Here is a 17,981-nt window from a genome sequence, read left to right as displayed (position 1 = left end):
GTCCTAAGAATACCTTATGAGCGTAGAGTGTTTTGGAGCAGGGATCAGACTTTTGTATATGCAGCAAAGAAAAAAAGGGGCACAATGGCATTAAAGAACCTGGTCAGAGCCATGTCTTTGCCGAATGGTTTTGTTCTCCAAGATCACGAAGTGTAAGATGACATGACTTCATGCGTCGAGATTGCATCTCCCCTGGGGAATAGTGCAGTGGTTGGCTGCAAGTCTTTGTGTAGTAAATGGTGAGACAGCACCACTGTGCACAGAGAATGTATGCGAGTTTTGGGCAGGATTTCTACAATTTCCCTTTATTTAGTCCAATGCTTTATGTGAACTTTAAAACGCAGTGCACTTCAAAAATTTTATTACTACCTTCCTATCTGTAGCATAGATTTAAAAGAAAATAAAAGTTTTGCACCTCTGTTTGTGGAATTGAAGGGTTTACTGTAGTAGCTGCTTTTGATAAAACGAAAGAGGTACCAAAGCAAGAGGGATGAGACAGTGCCTCACAGCATTCAGTGTCACAGCCATTTATTTAACTATCATCACAGATTGAAGTTCTGTCTGCATAGAATGAGAACTTGTATCCAGATTCTGGTTTGCATGGAACACATGGCATTTGCACAAAATTCCTTTAATGGAAAAGTCTGAATTATACTATGTCATTGCTCAGTATACAGCTGGGAAATCGAGGGTGGATGAGAGTGGACTGACTGGACTGTAGCTTTGTTTTAAATCCTCCTCATTTCATGCTCCTTTAAATGCTGGTGGTATGACAGATTAAAAGACCTCCTCTTCCCTCCTCCCCTCAATGCCTCTGCATGAAAGGAAAGCATCATTATTCCACAGTGATTCAAAGCACCGCTGTATCATCAGGAGTATTTCTGACTCGTATTTATCAAGGAAGATGCCTAATGCTCCTGTTCTAGCAGTTAAAGAGTTTAGGGGTGGTACAAACAGGAACACTCTTCTTATTACTGTGCCATCGCATGGACAGGATTACAGAGCTTACTGTGACCAGAGGGGGCCATCCTGTGCTTTGTCTCCTAGCTCATGAATATCTGTATCAAAAGTCTGGTAAGATGAAGGAAAAAGTTCAACGGTTTTAATAGGGCAGTATCTGAAAAGAGTAGTCAGTGCCTCATGTTTATCTCTGCACCAAATATTCATATTTTTATTGTTATATAATATTTGCAAAGAAGACTAGGGGGAAACCACACAAGGATGATGATAATCACAAGGAATGGTGATTTTTGACTCTCAGATTGTGTTAGGCATTGTTAGAGCCAATGAAAGCTCTATGCAGCTGGGAGTAGTTTTAAAAAATTACTTGAGCAATATGTCTGGTGTAACAGCATGCTGTCTTGGTGAACTCTGTGTACTTGGCTTCAGTATAGTTTTTAGAATTATTTATAAACATCTGTTCTGAATTTGGTAGGAGGGTTGCTGACTGGGTGTGCACTCCTGTTTGCAAGACACATCAAAACAGTTTTGGCTTTTGGGTACAAAATGATATTGAGTAATGAGAATAATGACAAACACTGAAAACATTTAGGTAAATGTACTTGATTGTTGATTTTTTTTTTTAAATAAAAAATCCTGCAGTAGCCAAAGTGAGGATTTTCATACTAATAGCACCTCGACTTTCACAGGTTACAGCAGCAGGTAAGCTGATGTTGCAGAGGGGTGCTGTGTTTGGGAAAGTTATTTTTGTAGGTACCTTAATTTGTCAGCAGAGTACAGAAGCTCTAATGGCTGAAAGTTTTGGCATTCTTCTCTACAGTTTTTGATGGAAGTAGCATGAACTCTTAGTGCTCTTCTCATTGCACCTTTTTCTCTCAACAGGCGCATCCTCAACCCATTTTTGTCTGGGATAGTGTTCTCTGAAGCAAAGTTTAGAATGAGCCCTGTGTTGTCTGTTTCTTTGTTTTCATGGCCAAGGTCAGTCCCTCAGAAGGTGCAAAGATGGCAGCTTGTCAAAGATACTTCTGCCAAGGCCACCAATAAATAAGGGGCAGAGACAGTGTACAGTATACTGTTAATGGAAAGGAAAAGATAAATCTAACTCAAATTTTCCCCATAAAATCTTTAGACCTCATGACCAAGAAAATACTTAGGTTAGATTTGCCTCAGGATTATACGTAAGCTGGTGGCATGGTGATTGCGTAGGTGTGCCATTAGAAGGCACAAAGTATCCCAGGTACAAGTGAAGGTAGTTTGGTAAATGTGTACCTTACCTGTAGGCTATCATAGTTATTGGTCTCATCCTGGCAAGTGACAGAATCCAGGAGACAACAGCAGTGACTACTGGCATGTATTCTGCCATACTCACTGCAGGTCTGCTGTAGCTCTATTTTGTGCTTTTTGGTTGGGTCTGAAGATGCTCTCCACCAGAGTAAGCCACAGAAGGGTAGAAAAAAACCCAAAACACTGAAGTCAATTGTTTAAAAAACCCCAGAACCTACATGATTGCCTGGATCAGCATGAAAAATCTCTCAAAGAGCGGAGTGATTCATAATATTGCTTTACTGCTTTTCAGGTACTGTCTCAGTACAGACTGAGATTGGGTTTGGAGTTAACTTGAGTGATGGGGATTGGTAGGAAAACATAAGTATTTGCAGTGATTACATTGCAGAGTTATTTTCAAAGTTTGTATGAGTAGACACAAACTTAATTCTTAAAAAAAAATTTAAGATTTTCCTTTTATTTGAATTGTATGTATTGGCTTTGGTATGTTTGATTACTTTGGTGAGTAATTTGCTGATCCATATTTGTAGAAGCTATTTTGTTGCATGATATGACTACGGCCAATGATTTCAGTATTTTTGCTTTATTACGTGTATGTTTCTAAAATAAACAGGCGACTTTTTAAAACTCAGTTCCTTTGTTCCCTAAGTGCCTGACTGTTATTTGAGAGGGTGGAGAAGAAGGGGGGCAAATTTTAGAAAGTATAAAATAAACAACTGCCCCCTTTCCTTCCACCCACTGCTTCCTCCAGCTCTGTATACCTCCTTGCACTTCTGTACTCTGTGTCTGAACTCATCTCAGTGAGATCCAGCAAGCTGTGTAAAAGTCCCTCTCAGGGGTCTTGAATCTCCCATGATTCTTTTCCACTGGCTCATTCTTCTACATCTTGCAGAGTGTCTTTGTCCCTCTAGGGTTGCATTAGCTTTACATGTTGGCTGCAGAAATGATTTGTCATAGGAACAGCAAATGGTGTGGGATTTCCTTTGGGCTGCCTGTGTTTTCTGGACTGCTGCAGCAGTCTGTCAGGTCTCTCACAGAGCTCCCTGTTAGAGCCCTGCCACTGCATTCTGTACTTGTGTCACTGTTCTGTTGCTGGGTCTGCATTTCTTTAAAGCTTTCCATGACTGAAAAGATCCAGGTCTTTCCTGGGATGTGCACCATTAAATGGTCTTTCTACAGCTTTATCTTTGCACAGATAACTTGTTTTCTTGCAAAGCAGTTTAGGAGAGGCATTTCCCAAATATAGTATGCATTCTTCAAGAAGTGAGGAAGAGGGGAGGATGGGGAAACTAAATGTTAGCTTCACAGTGAATTCTGGGCAGTAGAAGTCAAAAGTCAAATGGAGAAGTGTTACTTTGGAGTTGATTTTACTGGTGCAAAGAATACAGCTTTTATACCTGTGGAGCAGAGCACCCATTCCTAAGGATGATGAGTTGTTTTGTCATTCAAATGCAAACTGTTGCACATATGTATAAGACTGTGCTGACAAACACAGGTTTTGCTGAGAGAGCTTTTGTAATGTTTGCAATCTGGAGTTAAGGTCAGAACATCCAGAACAGCTGTGAGTCTGCTTTGCCTCCCAGCCTTTAGGTATTAAACTGTGCTTTCTTTCCCAGAATTTTCTGGTTAGTACCTAAATGAATCATGATATAAACATGTGTTTATGGGGAGATCGAACGTATAGTTTGTAGAGCTGATGGCAGCTATATGTTGTTTTGTTTATGCTCCCTGGTCTCTGGGTGTAAGCTGCAGGAGAAGGGAGGGATCTCCATTCTCACCAACCCTGTTCCTACCCTTTCTCTTGCTTTGGCTTAGCAGCTGTGTGACAGCTGTGCTCAGTGCTCTGGAAGAGCTGGCTGGTCCTGTGACACCTTGGATATTTATTTTGGTGTGGTTCTTCTTCTGATCACAGCTGATCTGAGTCATTGCATGGGTGTGTGATTGCTAGAAAGTAGGAACACATGTGGGAGGTTGGAGCATTAAAGAGTAATTGCCTCTTGTAGCAATAGTCTGCATTTAAGATAAAAGTCTGGGCCCTGTGAATCTGCACCTATAGCAAGGAGAGATATTATTTCTATTCTTGTTTGCTGGTGGCTTTTTTGTTTTGTGAGACTCAAACAAAGGTACTTGATTGCTGCATAGAACTTTACAGCTGCATGATATGGAATCCTTGAACCCTGTGGTAAAAGGTGGTGAGGCAATTTTATCTTGTGTTGTTTGTATCTTACTGGGTTTATGTTTATTTTAGTATAAGTATATAGGAGTATAAAAATTTTTATATCCAGAACATTTTTGTATCTCCAAGATTTTACATTTAGAATCTCTTCTTTATCTTGAATATTCAGTAGTGACTGTGGCCTGGGAGAACATCACTCAATGAGAACCCAGGACATAAACTCATTTGTTCATAGGGTTATGTATAATACATGTGGACTGAAGGCAGTGAGTTTCATGTAATTGTTATAGCTGGGATTGAGAACACTGCTTGTTGTTAAGGTTGCTTTATATCTGCAATTAGAATACTCTGGCATTTAAAACTATTAAAAGCTTTTCCAGATTTCAGACATTTGAGTACAAATGTTCTATTCATGAATGTCTGCCTCAGGCTAGATTTTCTTAAAATTATTTTTATGCTTTACCCAGAACAGTTTAGCTGCTGCAGGAGATACGGTTACAGGGAAATTATGTTTTAAAATATGTAAGAGCAACTTACTTTGACCTTTTATTTATTTGAATTTCCCAATTGAATTAAAATTTGAAATCTGATGTGTATTTTTTTAATCACCTGTCTGAATCTTCACATTTTTGTTCAAGTTCTAAACAACTAAAATTATTTAACATGCTCAGTGAAGACTTATAATAACATAGCAGGTAGAAGTTTTAAGGGATCTGCTTTCTCTGAGTTTGTACTCTCTAGTATTGACCCATTGTGCTTGCATCATCCTCTTAAGGAAAAAACCTCATTGAGCCCTGCTTTAATAAATTGAGGTCAGTGTTGTCCAGATAACAATTGAAGCCCAGGAATGAGACCTGAGAAACAAGGTCTTCCGTCTGATTTATTCTCAATAATCTGTTTGCTGACCTTAGCTGGTGTCCAAGAAGAAGTAATTCTGATTCAATTATGGAGTGTACAAGTAAATTTGGGTTAGACACTGAAAAAAGAGTAGGATTTGGTACCTTTGGAGCAGAGAGATCAGCTTATAAACATCTATAATGCAATAGGAGAAGGGATTCAAAACCTGCAGAGCAGTTGAAGACATTAGAAGTGAACGTGGGCCCATGGACAAGATGTCAGAGAGAACAGCAAGTACCCATAAGAGACAATGTGTGCGCATAGGAGGAGAAGGATATGAACTCAGTGAACTATTTGAGATGATGAGACTGGAGGATTAACAGTAGGACTGAAAATGAAGGATGCTCATGGTTTTGGGAAGCAAGATAGGGCTGAGATCATACTGGTGTGGTGAAGGAAAGAGTGTGTCTAACTGAAGTAAGCTTCCTCCTAAAGGCTCCCTCTGGTTTTGTCTGTCTTCTGCTGTTCTCAGATTATTGTGGAATTCTGTCAAAATGTCCCATTTTGTCTTAGATCAGGCCTGCTGTACAGAGCAACTGTCAGTTTTGTCCATCAGCTCACCTGGCAGAGGTTTGTACGTGGATATAAAAGTCCCTAAACTAATTTATATTGGAAAGCATTTACTGGTCAAAACATCTACAAAGTTACCCATGTACAGATTAAATGCACCACTTGCACATTTCTACCTTAGATACAGACTGTATCCTTAGACACTTGTCCTTGTTCATTTGTTCTTTAGGGAGCTTTGTGAAGTCTCTGTTCAACACTCCACTATTTATAATGCAACATTTGATGTCCAGCTGTGTATATAATATGTTTCCCTTTCTCTTGGGATCTGACTTGAGGCAGTGGTGACTGAACACTCTCAGCTTAACTAAAATCTCTGGGAGCTGTCCTTGTGTTTTCCATGTGAAGTGCCAAATATAAATATGAGTTACAGGAAGTACCAAGGTCAGTCTGTCTCAAGGCAGGTACCTCAAAATCAGTAAAGTACAGAGACTTCAAGGTGAGGCATTACTTCTGTCTGCAAAATGGGATCAGCCTATGCTCAGAAATGTGTTTAAAAATTTTTCATGCTTGGAAAGCTCAAATGCTACAGTGATTTTCTTTCTGGAAATCTTAAGCATCCTAAGGCATTGTTTTGAATGTTTTTGTTCAGAAAGCATGGGGTAAAAACTGAGAACTTGAGAGGAGAGACCCCAGACAGGGGTTGTTGTGCTTTGTGCCACCTGAAAGTTAAAGCTTTCAGTGAAAGCAGATTGTAATCAGTGAGGGACTAAACGTTTCTGTGCACATGTAAGGAAATTTGTTAAAAGGAAGATGTAGGGCTGCGAATGAGTGGATGTAAACTGGATTTAAATTTTCTAAGTCTTGCTTTAGTTTATCTAGTTTTTAACTGATCTGATGATACTGATCCAGCTAATTATCAGGGGGATATAGATACATCTGTGCTGGTTTAAAAGTAAATCAGCAGGCGAAATGAACCCAGCTCGAGAGATTACAAGTCAGACTTAGAATTTACTAAGAAGATCACAGTAAATACAGTGATACAGAGAAAACTGGTTTTAACCCCCAAAGACAGATGTATAACCCAGCACCCTGGGGCAGGAACAGAACAGTGTTTGTTAGCCCCTGTACTGAACACAACATGGCCCCCCTGCGTTGCAAAGTAAAAGGAAAGGAACACCTGTTGGTCCAGATGACAGTGCACCTTCAGCTTCATTTTAAACAAAGCATGCCTAAACTGCATTAAGAACAAAATTTTTATTTCTAAATCAATTTCTTACAACTTTAGAAAGGTATTAGGCTTCATTCAAAAAAAAACTTTACCAGAAAGTTGCAGCTTATGAGATTTGTCAGTATCAGAGCACAAAGCAAAATATAGAAGAAATATAGAGTATCTTTCTCTTATTCTTAGCTTCTCAGTACTGAAGTCAGAGAAATAGGGCACTGACCTCTTCTTCCTCATTTCTATCCTACTATATATAAAAAAATCCATTATAACTATTGAGAGAGATTAGGAACATCCTCAAATAGCTATCATGTTTTTCTGGTGTGGGGTTTTTTTTTGGGGGGGGGGGAGGGGTTTTTTTTCCTTTGGCCACATCTTTTTTCATTTTTTTTCTAATATGACTAACTTTGGATGTGGAAGTTGTCTGTAGCAGTCAGTCATAGCTTCTTTCAGTGGGAATTTTAGTATTTGAGTGCATGGTTCTTTGCACTTGAGGAACAATCCTGTCCACTTACATTTCAGGAAAGTGTTTTTTGTGTGTTTTTTGTGTTGTTGTTGTTTTGGTTTTGTTTGTTTGTTTGTTTTGTTTTGTTTTCTAAAAGAGTGCTTTTTGAGGACTACAACAAAGACTCTGGATTAATTGGTAAAAATCAGTGTGACCTGACAACTCTTGTGGCTCACAAGTGTGTGACCTGGATCCATATTCCACAAAGCATAGCCAGTCTATCAGTGCTCCACTCTACTTCCTTGTGAATGTTATTTCTGGAGTTTAGAAAACTGACATACCCTTTTCTGTTTCTTCATATTTTAAATGTTGTTGATTTTTTTTTAAATGTGTTTTGTTTCCAGAGAGACTGCAGAAGGAGGAAGAGTGATTGTAGAAATTGATGACAAAGTGGCAAAAGTCAGAAATGTAAAGGTATGCTGTTTGTCTTCTCTTTCTCATGTAAGGATCCTGATATCCTGATACTTTTTTATGTTTGCTTGGCTTCTGGGTGATTCTAATAGAAATATTAATGGAGAATTTTAAGCTGGCACAGCTCTAGAACAATTGCAGCAGAAGTATGTGGGAGGACTATTTTGCTTTTGGGGTTGATGTACAGGTTTGAGAGGGTTTTCTGACAAGGGATGTAACGTGTTGCTTGCATTTTATATTTGTCAAAGCTTCTGTAATCTGGCTGCATGCCATCATTCAAAGCTGTTAGTAAATTGTTTATGATTTTGTGCTCATCTTACTAACATCTGCATAATTTCTTTCGCTATGTTTCTCCTCCTCTCATGTTTGCCCTCAGAGTGCAACTGATTTGCATGAAATGAAGCAAAATGTCTTCAGCTACACTTCAGGCCTCGATGAAAGACCAAGAGCTGTTAGAATAAACTGAATGTAGTCATCATCCTTCATGAGAGTTCTGGAGCCAGTGTGCTAGCCTTCTGCTTTAGGCTCTTGAACTACTTAAAACTGCCACGGTCCTTCACTAAATTAATAGAACAGCAGCAAAGCAATTCTGTGTTGTCAAAAATGTTTCTGCTTGAAACTAAAATAAATGAACTGTGAGATTATTGTGAGGATCCCAGAAGATGGATGACTTTTTTATGTCTTGTCTCCTTTTTCTTTATATCTGCAAGCAATCCACTTATTCCAGATTGCTGGTTCAGGAGAAATAATACACTCAGTTTAGAAGAGAAACCTTGGCAGAAATTGAATGAAAGGATTTGAACTATTTACCTTTTTCCATTATAATTATTGTTGTATTGATTACAAGTGCTTCTTATCAAAGAAATAAGAGGGAAAAATATTAGGGGTATGAGAGATCTTGTGGAAGTCAAGTGTTATTTTCTGTATCTTCTCTTAGAGGCTGTGTTTACAGAGCCTGACACTCACTACTTTCTGGAATATTTTTCCCCAGTTCCTTACACATATGACAGAGCTCTTAAAGAGACACATATCCTCTGGGAGTGACACTGTCTCTTCTGGCACTTAGTCAGGGAACGCTTTGGTCTCCACTATAGGGCTATGAGGTCTGGGGCCTGAGAGGCTGCCTGTCCCTCTGGTTGAGCCCACCCCGGCAGGTCGTGGCCCTGCAGCTGCCTGACTGATTCCAGATGGTCCTTGTTAGACCCAGAGCTTTCTGTGTTTTATTTGTTTAAAGAGGAGCTGTGACCTGCCCTGGCATACAGGGGAACCCTCAGCAGCAGGGCAGAAGGATTGTTCAGAGATACAGGGGCTGGCTTGTCCATGTCGCATCTCTTGTTGTTTTGTAATTGGTGAGGAGTTTGCTTTATGCATAAGCTAAATTTAAACAGCATTTGATGAATCCAAGGCAGAATATGAATTAATATTTACACGTTAATATTCACACTGTGATGTCCAGGGTAGGTGTGCTTTGTAGTTCAGAACAAACACCCTCTCAGTAGAAGAAATAATCAGCTCTGTGACCAGGGGCTGCTTCTCCTGAGGTGGAGAAGTGGTAGAGTATTTTTGTTTCGTTTTTTGCACATTGCTGTAGGAATGACAGTGCTCTAAACTGTCTTCTGCTTATTGCTGCAGAAAACCTAAGAAAAGGTTATTACAAAAGGTAATAGCATAAAATTCTCTGAATTGTGACATATTGAAAATGTCGTAATAGATGATCTGAAGTGCTCATTAAGGCATTAATTCTGACTAAAGGAAACCTTAGTTGTGTTTAATTCAATGTGACAACTTTAGAGTCATGCAGGGTTTAAAATAAGTAGAAAACCTTTACTTCAAAGATAATTTAAAACTATTTCTGTCCTCTTCTGCTTTGCTCTTTCTTGGTTTAAAAAAACACAAGCCTGTCAAATGGGCCTGTAAACTCATTTTCCTTATAAGCCTCACGGCTGGTGGCTGTGTTTACAGTACCCTGTATCCAGTAATCTGTCAGACAAACATTGTCACCCCTAGTTTTTGGGGCTCTGTGTTGAGCGTTTTGGCTACCAAGTTATAACAAACCTTTTTTTTCTACTTACACTGTTGCAATAGTAGATTATATTACAGGTTATATGTTACCAATTGGGTCAAAATTACCTGGGAATGTTGTTCATTTTGTGTAACGTTTTGACTCATTACTCTCCTACTTTGGTGAGTAGATCAACAGTGTATAGTTCCTTGGTCATAAGCTTATCTGTTTTATTATGGATCACTTGGTCAAGATTTTACAGAAGGACTTATACAATTCCCTTAATTTCAAACATGATTTCTAATTGTTGTGCTAGAAAGGCTTTACTGTCATTGTTACTAACCCATAAAGGTTAGGTTTGGACTGTGCAGTCCCAGTGGCAGAAGTATTAGATTGCTACCATGACAAAGCAAAGGGGAAATGGGGGAAGAGACCTGCATTTCCAACTATGCAGTGAGAAAATCATTTTTGTCTTCTCATTTCTGTGATGCAGTTCTCAGTGAAACAGGAGAATGATGAAGAAATACCCCAAGGGTTAAAACTTTCCTGCTAATATGTAGAATTTATCAAGATTAGCTAAATTATGTTTATTGTATACATCATGGAGAACCTTAGCTGCAGTAAATGAACCCTTCAGTAAAAATGCTTCAGCAGGTCTGTCATGGATGTCTGTGTTCACTCTAAGCATCAAAGAAAATTGAATGGAGAAGTTAAACTATTTGCCATTCCTTTTACACAATACAGATCCTAGATAAACTTCCTACTGATTTGAAATATGCTTTTTGGCCAGCATGTTCAGAGTGAATTGGTCTTTCTGTCTTTTTCCTTTTATTGTCAGGTTGACAGTAGACTTGATAGCAGTTGGGACTCAAGAGAAAAAACTGTGGCCTTCAGCTTTGATTACTGCTACTGGTCAGTTGATCCTGAAGATCCAAAGTATGCATCTCAGGAAATGGTGAGTGATGCTGTTCCTCACACCTGGGTTCCCATCCTACTTTGACCTTTGTAATCACATACACAAGAAGAGATTGAGATGTAGGATACATGAAATTTCAAGTTCTATTCCTTAAGTAGGTACAGTAGGAATCCAATATCCTTATTTGTCAACTAATGCACACTTTCTGTTAGATACGTTAAATTTGGTAGTGATCGTTAATGGTGATGATCTGAGGACTCTTGCTTAGAAATGAGACTTTTTTCAGGGGCAGGAATCAGGACTTGGGGGAGAAAGCTCTGAAGGAAAGCAAGAGTGTTGAGGTGATTGTTTTGAGAGGATCAACAGTGAAGTAACCACATCTTTAATGGTTGTAAATTTTATTTGTAGTATATTGTTCAGAGCTCTTTTCCTTGACAAAGCATCAGAAATCTTATAATTAGTGGAGACTTATCCTAGCTAGAAGATCCAATGTTTGATTGATTAAAAGAAGATTGAAGGATTTGATATTAAAATAGGATGAGATCCCAACTCTTTGTTAATAAACAAGGAATTATTAAATATATAAACAAATACACTACACAACAAAGCTATCCAAATCTTTCATTATGCATGCATATGATTACATATTTCAGCATTAAAATCAGTTTTTAGTGCTGTTTTGTTTTCAGACTTGTATAGTTTCATTTTCATCTGTTGTCAGTACAACTGTTCCTGAAATTGTGACCTGTATAATTGTTGCTTTTCACAGAAATTATCACTTAAGACTGAGTTAGTTCTGTAAAATTTGTGTTTCTGGTAGTGATGAGCACGGGATTGTTTTACTTTTAGAAGTCAATGTTTGAAAAAAACCGTCAAATTTTGCAATTTCCAGGACTATAGATTAAATTCTTGTCTGTGCTTCATTTCCTTTTTGGTACAGTATTGTGGATGATGTTTTGGGAACTTGGAAAGTGTATTTAGTGTTTAGAAAAGAAAATTGTCTTTCTAAAGTACTCAGCACCAGAAAAACTTTAGGGATTACAAATAACAAATCTTTAAATTTTTAACTGTTAGTGCTCCCACCAACCCTCTTATATTGTCTTACTTGTTTATTTTGATTTTGTGTTATTTGTGAGTTTCTCTCATAATACACTTAAAAGCTTCTTAAAACTGTTGCAAATACAGTTGGCTTTCTAGATGAAATGGTTTAGTATGAAACGCTGATAAATACAGTCTGCCAAGTCAGTTTTGTCTCAGTATGAACATTTATCAGAACTGCCAAATGGAAAGTATAAATATTGGCTACAAATCATAAACTTTTGGTTTTGTTGTTATTAAATACAAGTGGGACTGAAAAAGAATGTAAAGTGCAATATAAACACTGCAGCTTCATTTCTGGGATCAAGTAGGTATTTCAGACGCTGTGGAGAGCCTCGTTTTATCATGCAATCCATTTTTATCCAATAAAGATGCTGAGGGGAAAATATGAACTCCTGGGCCATAAGAAATTAAGAAGTGAGCAGTAGTTTCCTTACTCTTACGCCTGATGCTGACTGAAAGGACACCCAGGGCTGCTCCATGTAACTGTTGAAACTTAGACAGAAGACTTTCATGAGTTTAGAGAAGTTTAAAAGATGGACTGGTGCTTTGGAAGGCCTGGAGTCATGAGCTACTTTCTTGGGCTTTTTGCAGTCTTTTACAATCTTTGTGATTGTAGAACCAGTAAAACATACTTTATGTGTTCCTGAGAAGAGGCTGTGGAGATACTGCAGTCTTACCAGGCTTTTGTGCATTTCTCTGCTCTCTTACACTGTATGAACAAAGTTTATTGTACTAATTCCATGTTTTGAATCATCAGTTCAGTGATGAGCTTGAACTTCCTAAGCTTCCTTAAAAACTTCAACAATGATGTTATCAGTAGCCAAAGGAGGTTCAGTGCTACTGTCATTCAGTAAAAGCTTTCTTTCATGAGCTGACCTTGGACCACTTTTTCCTTGAAGAAGTCCTGCCAACTGCTGTCGTATGTTACTGGTGTATTGGTTGAGGATGAAAAGTAGATAGAAGTACCTGTCTTCAGGTTCATTTTTGTAGAATCCTGTCTTTTAGTAAACTGTCTCTTTTTGTTCTCTGGATGGATGTATAAAAATGAAGTCCTTACAGTTTCTTCAGTTGTTAAGGATTCTGTGACAATATAACAAGAGTGGGAGGGCTGGAAATGGTAGTGTTTAAGTGAAATTAGAATTTTTAAGATACAAATCTAGCTCTCTGAATACTTCTTGTAGTTCTTTCCAGATGTTAACATTGTATGCTTGAGGTTCCTGTCTCCTGTATTTCAGAGATGATTACACACAGTACATTTTATTCCCTATATATTTTGATCATATACTTCAAAGGTACTTGTAAGTACTTTCAAATGTTTAGATTTATTGTTCTGTTTATGAAGACGGTGCTTTCTCTGCCACTTGTACTTTCCATGTATTTTCCAAAATGAGAATACATGTAGCTCACCTTTTGTGTTCCTCCTAATAAATTCATGTTAGTATTTCTAATTAAAAAAAAAAAAAGCACATAAGGTATTTTTTCACTTTAATTTGGGGAGAGCAAATCTTGCAATGCAGTAAACTGAAAAGGAAAGGAACCAATTTATTAAAATCTGCAATTCCCATGTGACAAATTATATACCTTTACTTTTTTAATAGAACTGAAATCAGAAGTGCTTTCCCCCTTAAAAAAGCTGGGGCAAACAATCAAATATATGAATTATTTTTAAGTATTATTGTCTACATATTTTGGGGGGCTGAATTTAAAAAGTAATTCTTGTATCATGATGTACACAAGCTTTCTTGATTGGCATCACAGAAGTAATGTAAGCAACCTTGTGTCTCTGAATAGAGGAAAGGTTGCTAAATTAAAAACAAAGCTTTGACTACTGACAGAAGAATACATCACTGTTGATGTGGGGGAAATAGGCTTCTAGGCAGATATAATCTGCTGGATAGTGTTTGGTTTTGGAAGATGGCTTCAGGTACAAGTGGATAGTTTACTGTTATTTATGATTATTCTCTCATTGGAAACATTTGAGGAATTACATATGAGCCAGAGTTTCATTTTCTGTATTTCTTGCATAACTGTGGTGAAATATGAAGAAACACAGTGTTTCCAATGATCATCCAGTGATTTATAACCTTCGTTTAGAAGTCAAGTATAAGTGAACTGAATTCTTAGTTTGCCTTTAGAAGTTGTGTTCATTTTCCAAATAAGCTGAATTTTACAATGTGACCTCTGTTTTTTGGGTGGTCAGTCTGAGATCCTTGGGCCTGTTGCTTTTGTTTTCTCACTGGGCAGTTGAATACTTTGTGTTGATACCGAACTGAGGTTTTCATCTGCTTTCACAAGTGTGCAGTTCTTTCCAAAGGAGAGTCTACCTTCTCCTTTTGAAGAAAATTAGACAATTCTTTTTTTCCTGAGTGGGTTTGTGAATGCATAAACAGAGTAGAGAAATCAAGAAATAGCGTAAGAGAAGAGTAATAGGCTCAATCAACTGGACCTACCAGCTACTGCAGGAAGAAAGAAAGGAAACAGATCTGCTAAATCCTTCAAAGTAGAGAGGGATGAGCCAGGCACCAGAGTTAAATGGCTGAGAGAAAGAAGCTGAGTAACAAAAAATTGTGTAGGACCAGAGAAAGGTGATGTTCCTTTTCCTGCCATTTTTGAGACAGACTGTTGATTTTCTCTGTGCAAGGTTGCTGCAGAATTAGTTCAGTCTCACAGAGGGAAAATGCTGATTGTCTGCACCTGGGCTTTACTGCTTGTAAACAATGAAATAGTCCCCATGTCTCTCTGAATTCTAAAAAACTAAAGGTTTTTGGGGGAGTGAATTCGATATGATACAAAACCTTTTTTAGTAAAGAGGGGCATTTTTTATGAAATCAATTATTGCCTCCCTCTCCTCCGCCCCCTTCCTCCACAGATGTCTTCAGGAAGCTGTGTGTAATTCAGGATTGTTTTTCAAAGACAATGTTGGAAATCTGTCCCTCTTTGGCCGTTGTATAACTATGGGATGGGACTATCCTTTACTAGAGGTTCATGACGTATTTCCGATTTACAGTAAAAATGCTGTGTGATAATGGTGTTATAATCACATTTATGGTTGTGATTTTTATTCTTACAGGAAAAATTCAGTCTTTGTGATTTATTCTGCTGGTTGAATGTGGAAGTTTATATGTACGTGCTGGGAGACATTTATAGTTGTCCCAGAAATAAACATGTAAATTTAAACTTAAATAAGGTTTTGTCTGGTGTAGAGCAGTCTGTTTCAATTCTTTTGAGTTTCCTTTGTAAAACCTAAAATAGCTCTTAATGGATCATTCCCCAGCTCTGGTTTAGCTCCATGAAGCAAAAGAGAATGTCTAAAACAGTTGCAAAACTTATGTAAATGCGCATTTAAATCCCACTGACAAAAAAAAAAATGTTTCAACTTGATCTAATGCAACCACAGTTAAACAAATTATTAAGGATATTTTGCACAAGAGTATTCTTAGGGCTACAGGAACAAATGCAAGCATTAAGTATTCTTGTAGCTGGTTGCTATAGCTTCAGTCCTCAGCTTCCCTCCAGCCATCCTTCCCATCCGGTTATTGTGCACACACAGTAACTGCGGTGGGCAGACTGACCCACAGGATGTACAGGCAGGTATTTACACACAGCAGTTGCCATAGATAGCTGATGTGTGGCAGTCTGTTCCTTTTGATAAGAGCGATACGTTCCATGACTAATAGGCTTTGAATGGTAGAGAGGGTGAAATCCAGAATAGTGTTTAATTTCCCAAACTGCACTGATATCAGTGGGAACCAAATCTCCAACTGGTTTTTCTTGAAACACTTTTTGTACATCTCAAGCTTAGCTTTTTGTACCCCAGTGCATCAGTTAAATGGAGATGATAATGTTTATTAAGGAAAACACAATTTAGACTTTAAAATTTTTACCTCAGGCTTTCTAAAGAATTAAATAGTACTCATTTTGATCTAGGAATGTCACACTTCTGGGCTTGACTTGATAACTATTTTATTTTCCTTTTTCATTGTATATTAAGTTTATGCGGGTGTGCATATTCCTTCAGCATCTCTCTGAATATTACCATTTTCAGTAATACTGTGACCTTCATTGGCCCTTCTGAAATGCATTCATAAAAGCCCTTGACCATAAAGGCCATGACCAAACAAAAAGATAACTGTCTGTAAATCTAAGAAATATGAGAGTGCACATAGGTGGTTTGTATACAGCAGAGTGATGATATACTCTTGAACCTTTTTCTCTGAATGAATACGTTGTCTTTTTGGTGAGAATTATCTGCCTATCAAAGGAGAGGAAAAAAAAAAAAGTAGTATTGGTTTTCAGTATTTCATATGGATTTCCCTGTATGTGGAAGTTGCACTGTGATGTGTCACGTGAGAAAAGTATTATCTTAATAAATCAGGATGGTTTTACAGTGAGAAAGCAGTAAGGGTATGAAAGCAAGTCTTATTGCAAATGCCAGTAACTGCTCCTAATTTCTTGACCTTCTCACCCTCCACCCCCGCTTTCATTCTTCATCACTGGCTTACTAATATAAGTGGAAGAATAACAGTGATCCTTTTTTTTTGTTGTTGTTGTTGTTGCACTTTCATTGTACATTTGGACCATGGAGGGTTTTACAAACCTGTTCAAAAGCAAGACAGTGTGCTCAATCAAGGGTTGTTTATATCTTAACTTTATATAACAGGTGACACAGGCTCTCTTTGCCTGTCTGTCCATTCCATATATGTGTCTAGAAGGAACTCCTTTATTTTCAAACACATTATTTAATTGTTTCTGTCTCTGTTTATAAATATACTCATTGGGAAAATTATTCTGTGCTCTGAAGGCAGAAATGGGACTTCCTGATGGCTCACGCGAGTGAACACACATGAACCCTGTAAGCAGTTTTTTTCATTTCTCATTTGTTTAAAAAGTATCTCAAATGCTTTCCATCACATCTGACTTCCTAGCATAGTTGGGGTTTATACTGCTTCCAGCTAAGAAAAGTAATTGGGGAAAAGGGCAGACAAGCAGATGATTTTCTTACCTGATTATCAGAGTGTAACTGAAAAGTGAATAGAGAAAAATGTTAGTTTTAATATGCAAGATTTCCAATATAGCAATAGATTTCCTGTTTTGTTTTTCCATGGTTTTGTTTATTTATTTTACATGTTAACTGAAAAAGTTTAGAAAAGTTACACAACAGTATTGTTTGGAAGGAAAATATTGCAACACATTTTCCAACACTTCATCAAACTAAGTCACTGTATTCATTCCTCTTTTTTTAAAGAAGTGCAAACATAGTCATGCTTCTGAAGAACTTTACCTGAGAGACCTTGCCTCTCTGAGTTTGTGACACTTTCTTGCCTCTGTGCGTTCCCTGTGAGATTCAACTTTTTAATTGTCTTGTGAATTATCAAGACAAAAATCAAAACCATCTGGTATATGCACCTAATTGTTAAAAAGTATAAAACAATAAAGCTCTAATTTACATATCTTGAAAAATTCTTCAGTTTGGTCTTTTCTCTGTTACCCCTCCCCCCCCATCTTGGTGTAAAAGATGTGAGAAAGAGAAGGCGGCGGTGGCTGTGGGCGTAAATGGCATTTTCGCACGAAATATTTGAAAAGCAGAAAGCATTCCATCCACAAGAGTTTTTTTTTTTCTCCAAAACAGTGTGAGACAGAAGTGAAAAGGAGAGTATGCTATAAGAAAAGGGCTTTTTGTGCAATAACTGGATCAGTATATAATGGGTTATGTTGGAGGCAGGGAAACCACCACGAGTGCATGCTATATATCTTCTGCCAGCAATGCAGCTGCTGTGTTCAGCTGGTGATCGAATAAGATCGTTCTTTCTGACTATACCAAGATTCCTTTGCAGAAAGCTTCTCTGAGAATTTTTGTGAATAATTGCAAACTTCAAAGCAGGCTTTACTGGAAGACAAAAAAGAATCAAGTTGATTTTCAATTTACCATGCACAATATTAAAAACGTTTTATTTTGGGGACACTAAAATACTTTTCAGTAACTGAGGCATTGAGTTA

The 17,981-nt window shown here is 37.8% G+C and overlaps 1 protein-coding gene across 1 annotated transcript in view; it reads left to right on the top strand.

Annotated features, from left to right (window-relative positions):
• STARD9 (StAR related lipid transfer domain containing 9) overlaps positions 1 to 17,981 on the top strand; it is a 102,749-nt gene that overhangs the window by 6,921 nt on the left and 77,847 nt on the right. The window contains 2 exon segments of the mRNA XM_050336281.1: positions 7,899 to 7,968; positions 10,806 to 10,922. Coding sequence (XP_050192238.1) covers positions 7,899 to 7,968; positions 10,806 to 10,922 — 187 coding nt within the window.

This window comes from Myiozetetes cayanensis, unplaced genomic scaffold (assembly GCF_022539395.1).
Source record: "Myiozetetes cayanensis isolate MyiCay16 unplaced genomic scaffold, myiCay2020 scf6-25, whole genome shotgun sequence".
NCBI classification, from domain to species: domain Eukaryota; kingdom Metazoa; phylum Chordata; class Aves; order Passeriformes; family Tyrannidae; genus Myiozetetes; species Myiozetetes cayanensis.
This window is presented reverse-complemented; position numbering and strand designations above follow the sequence as displayed.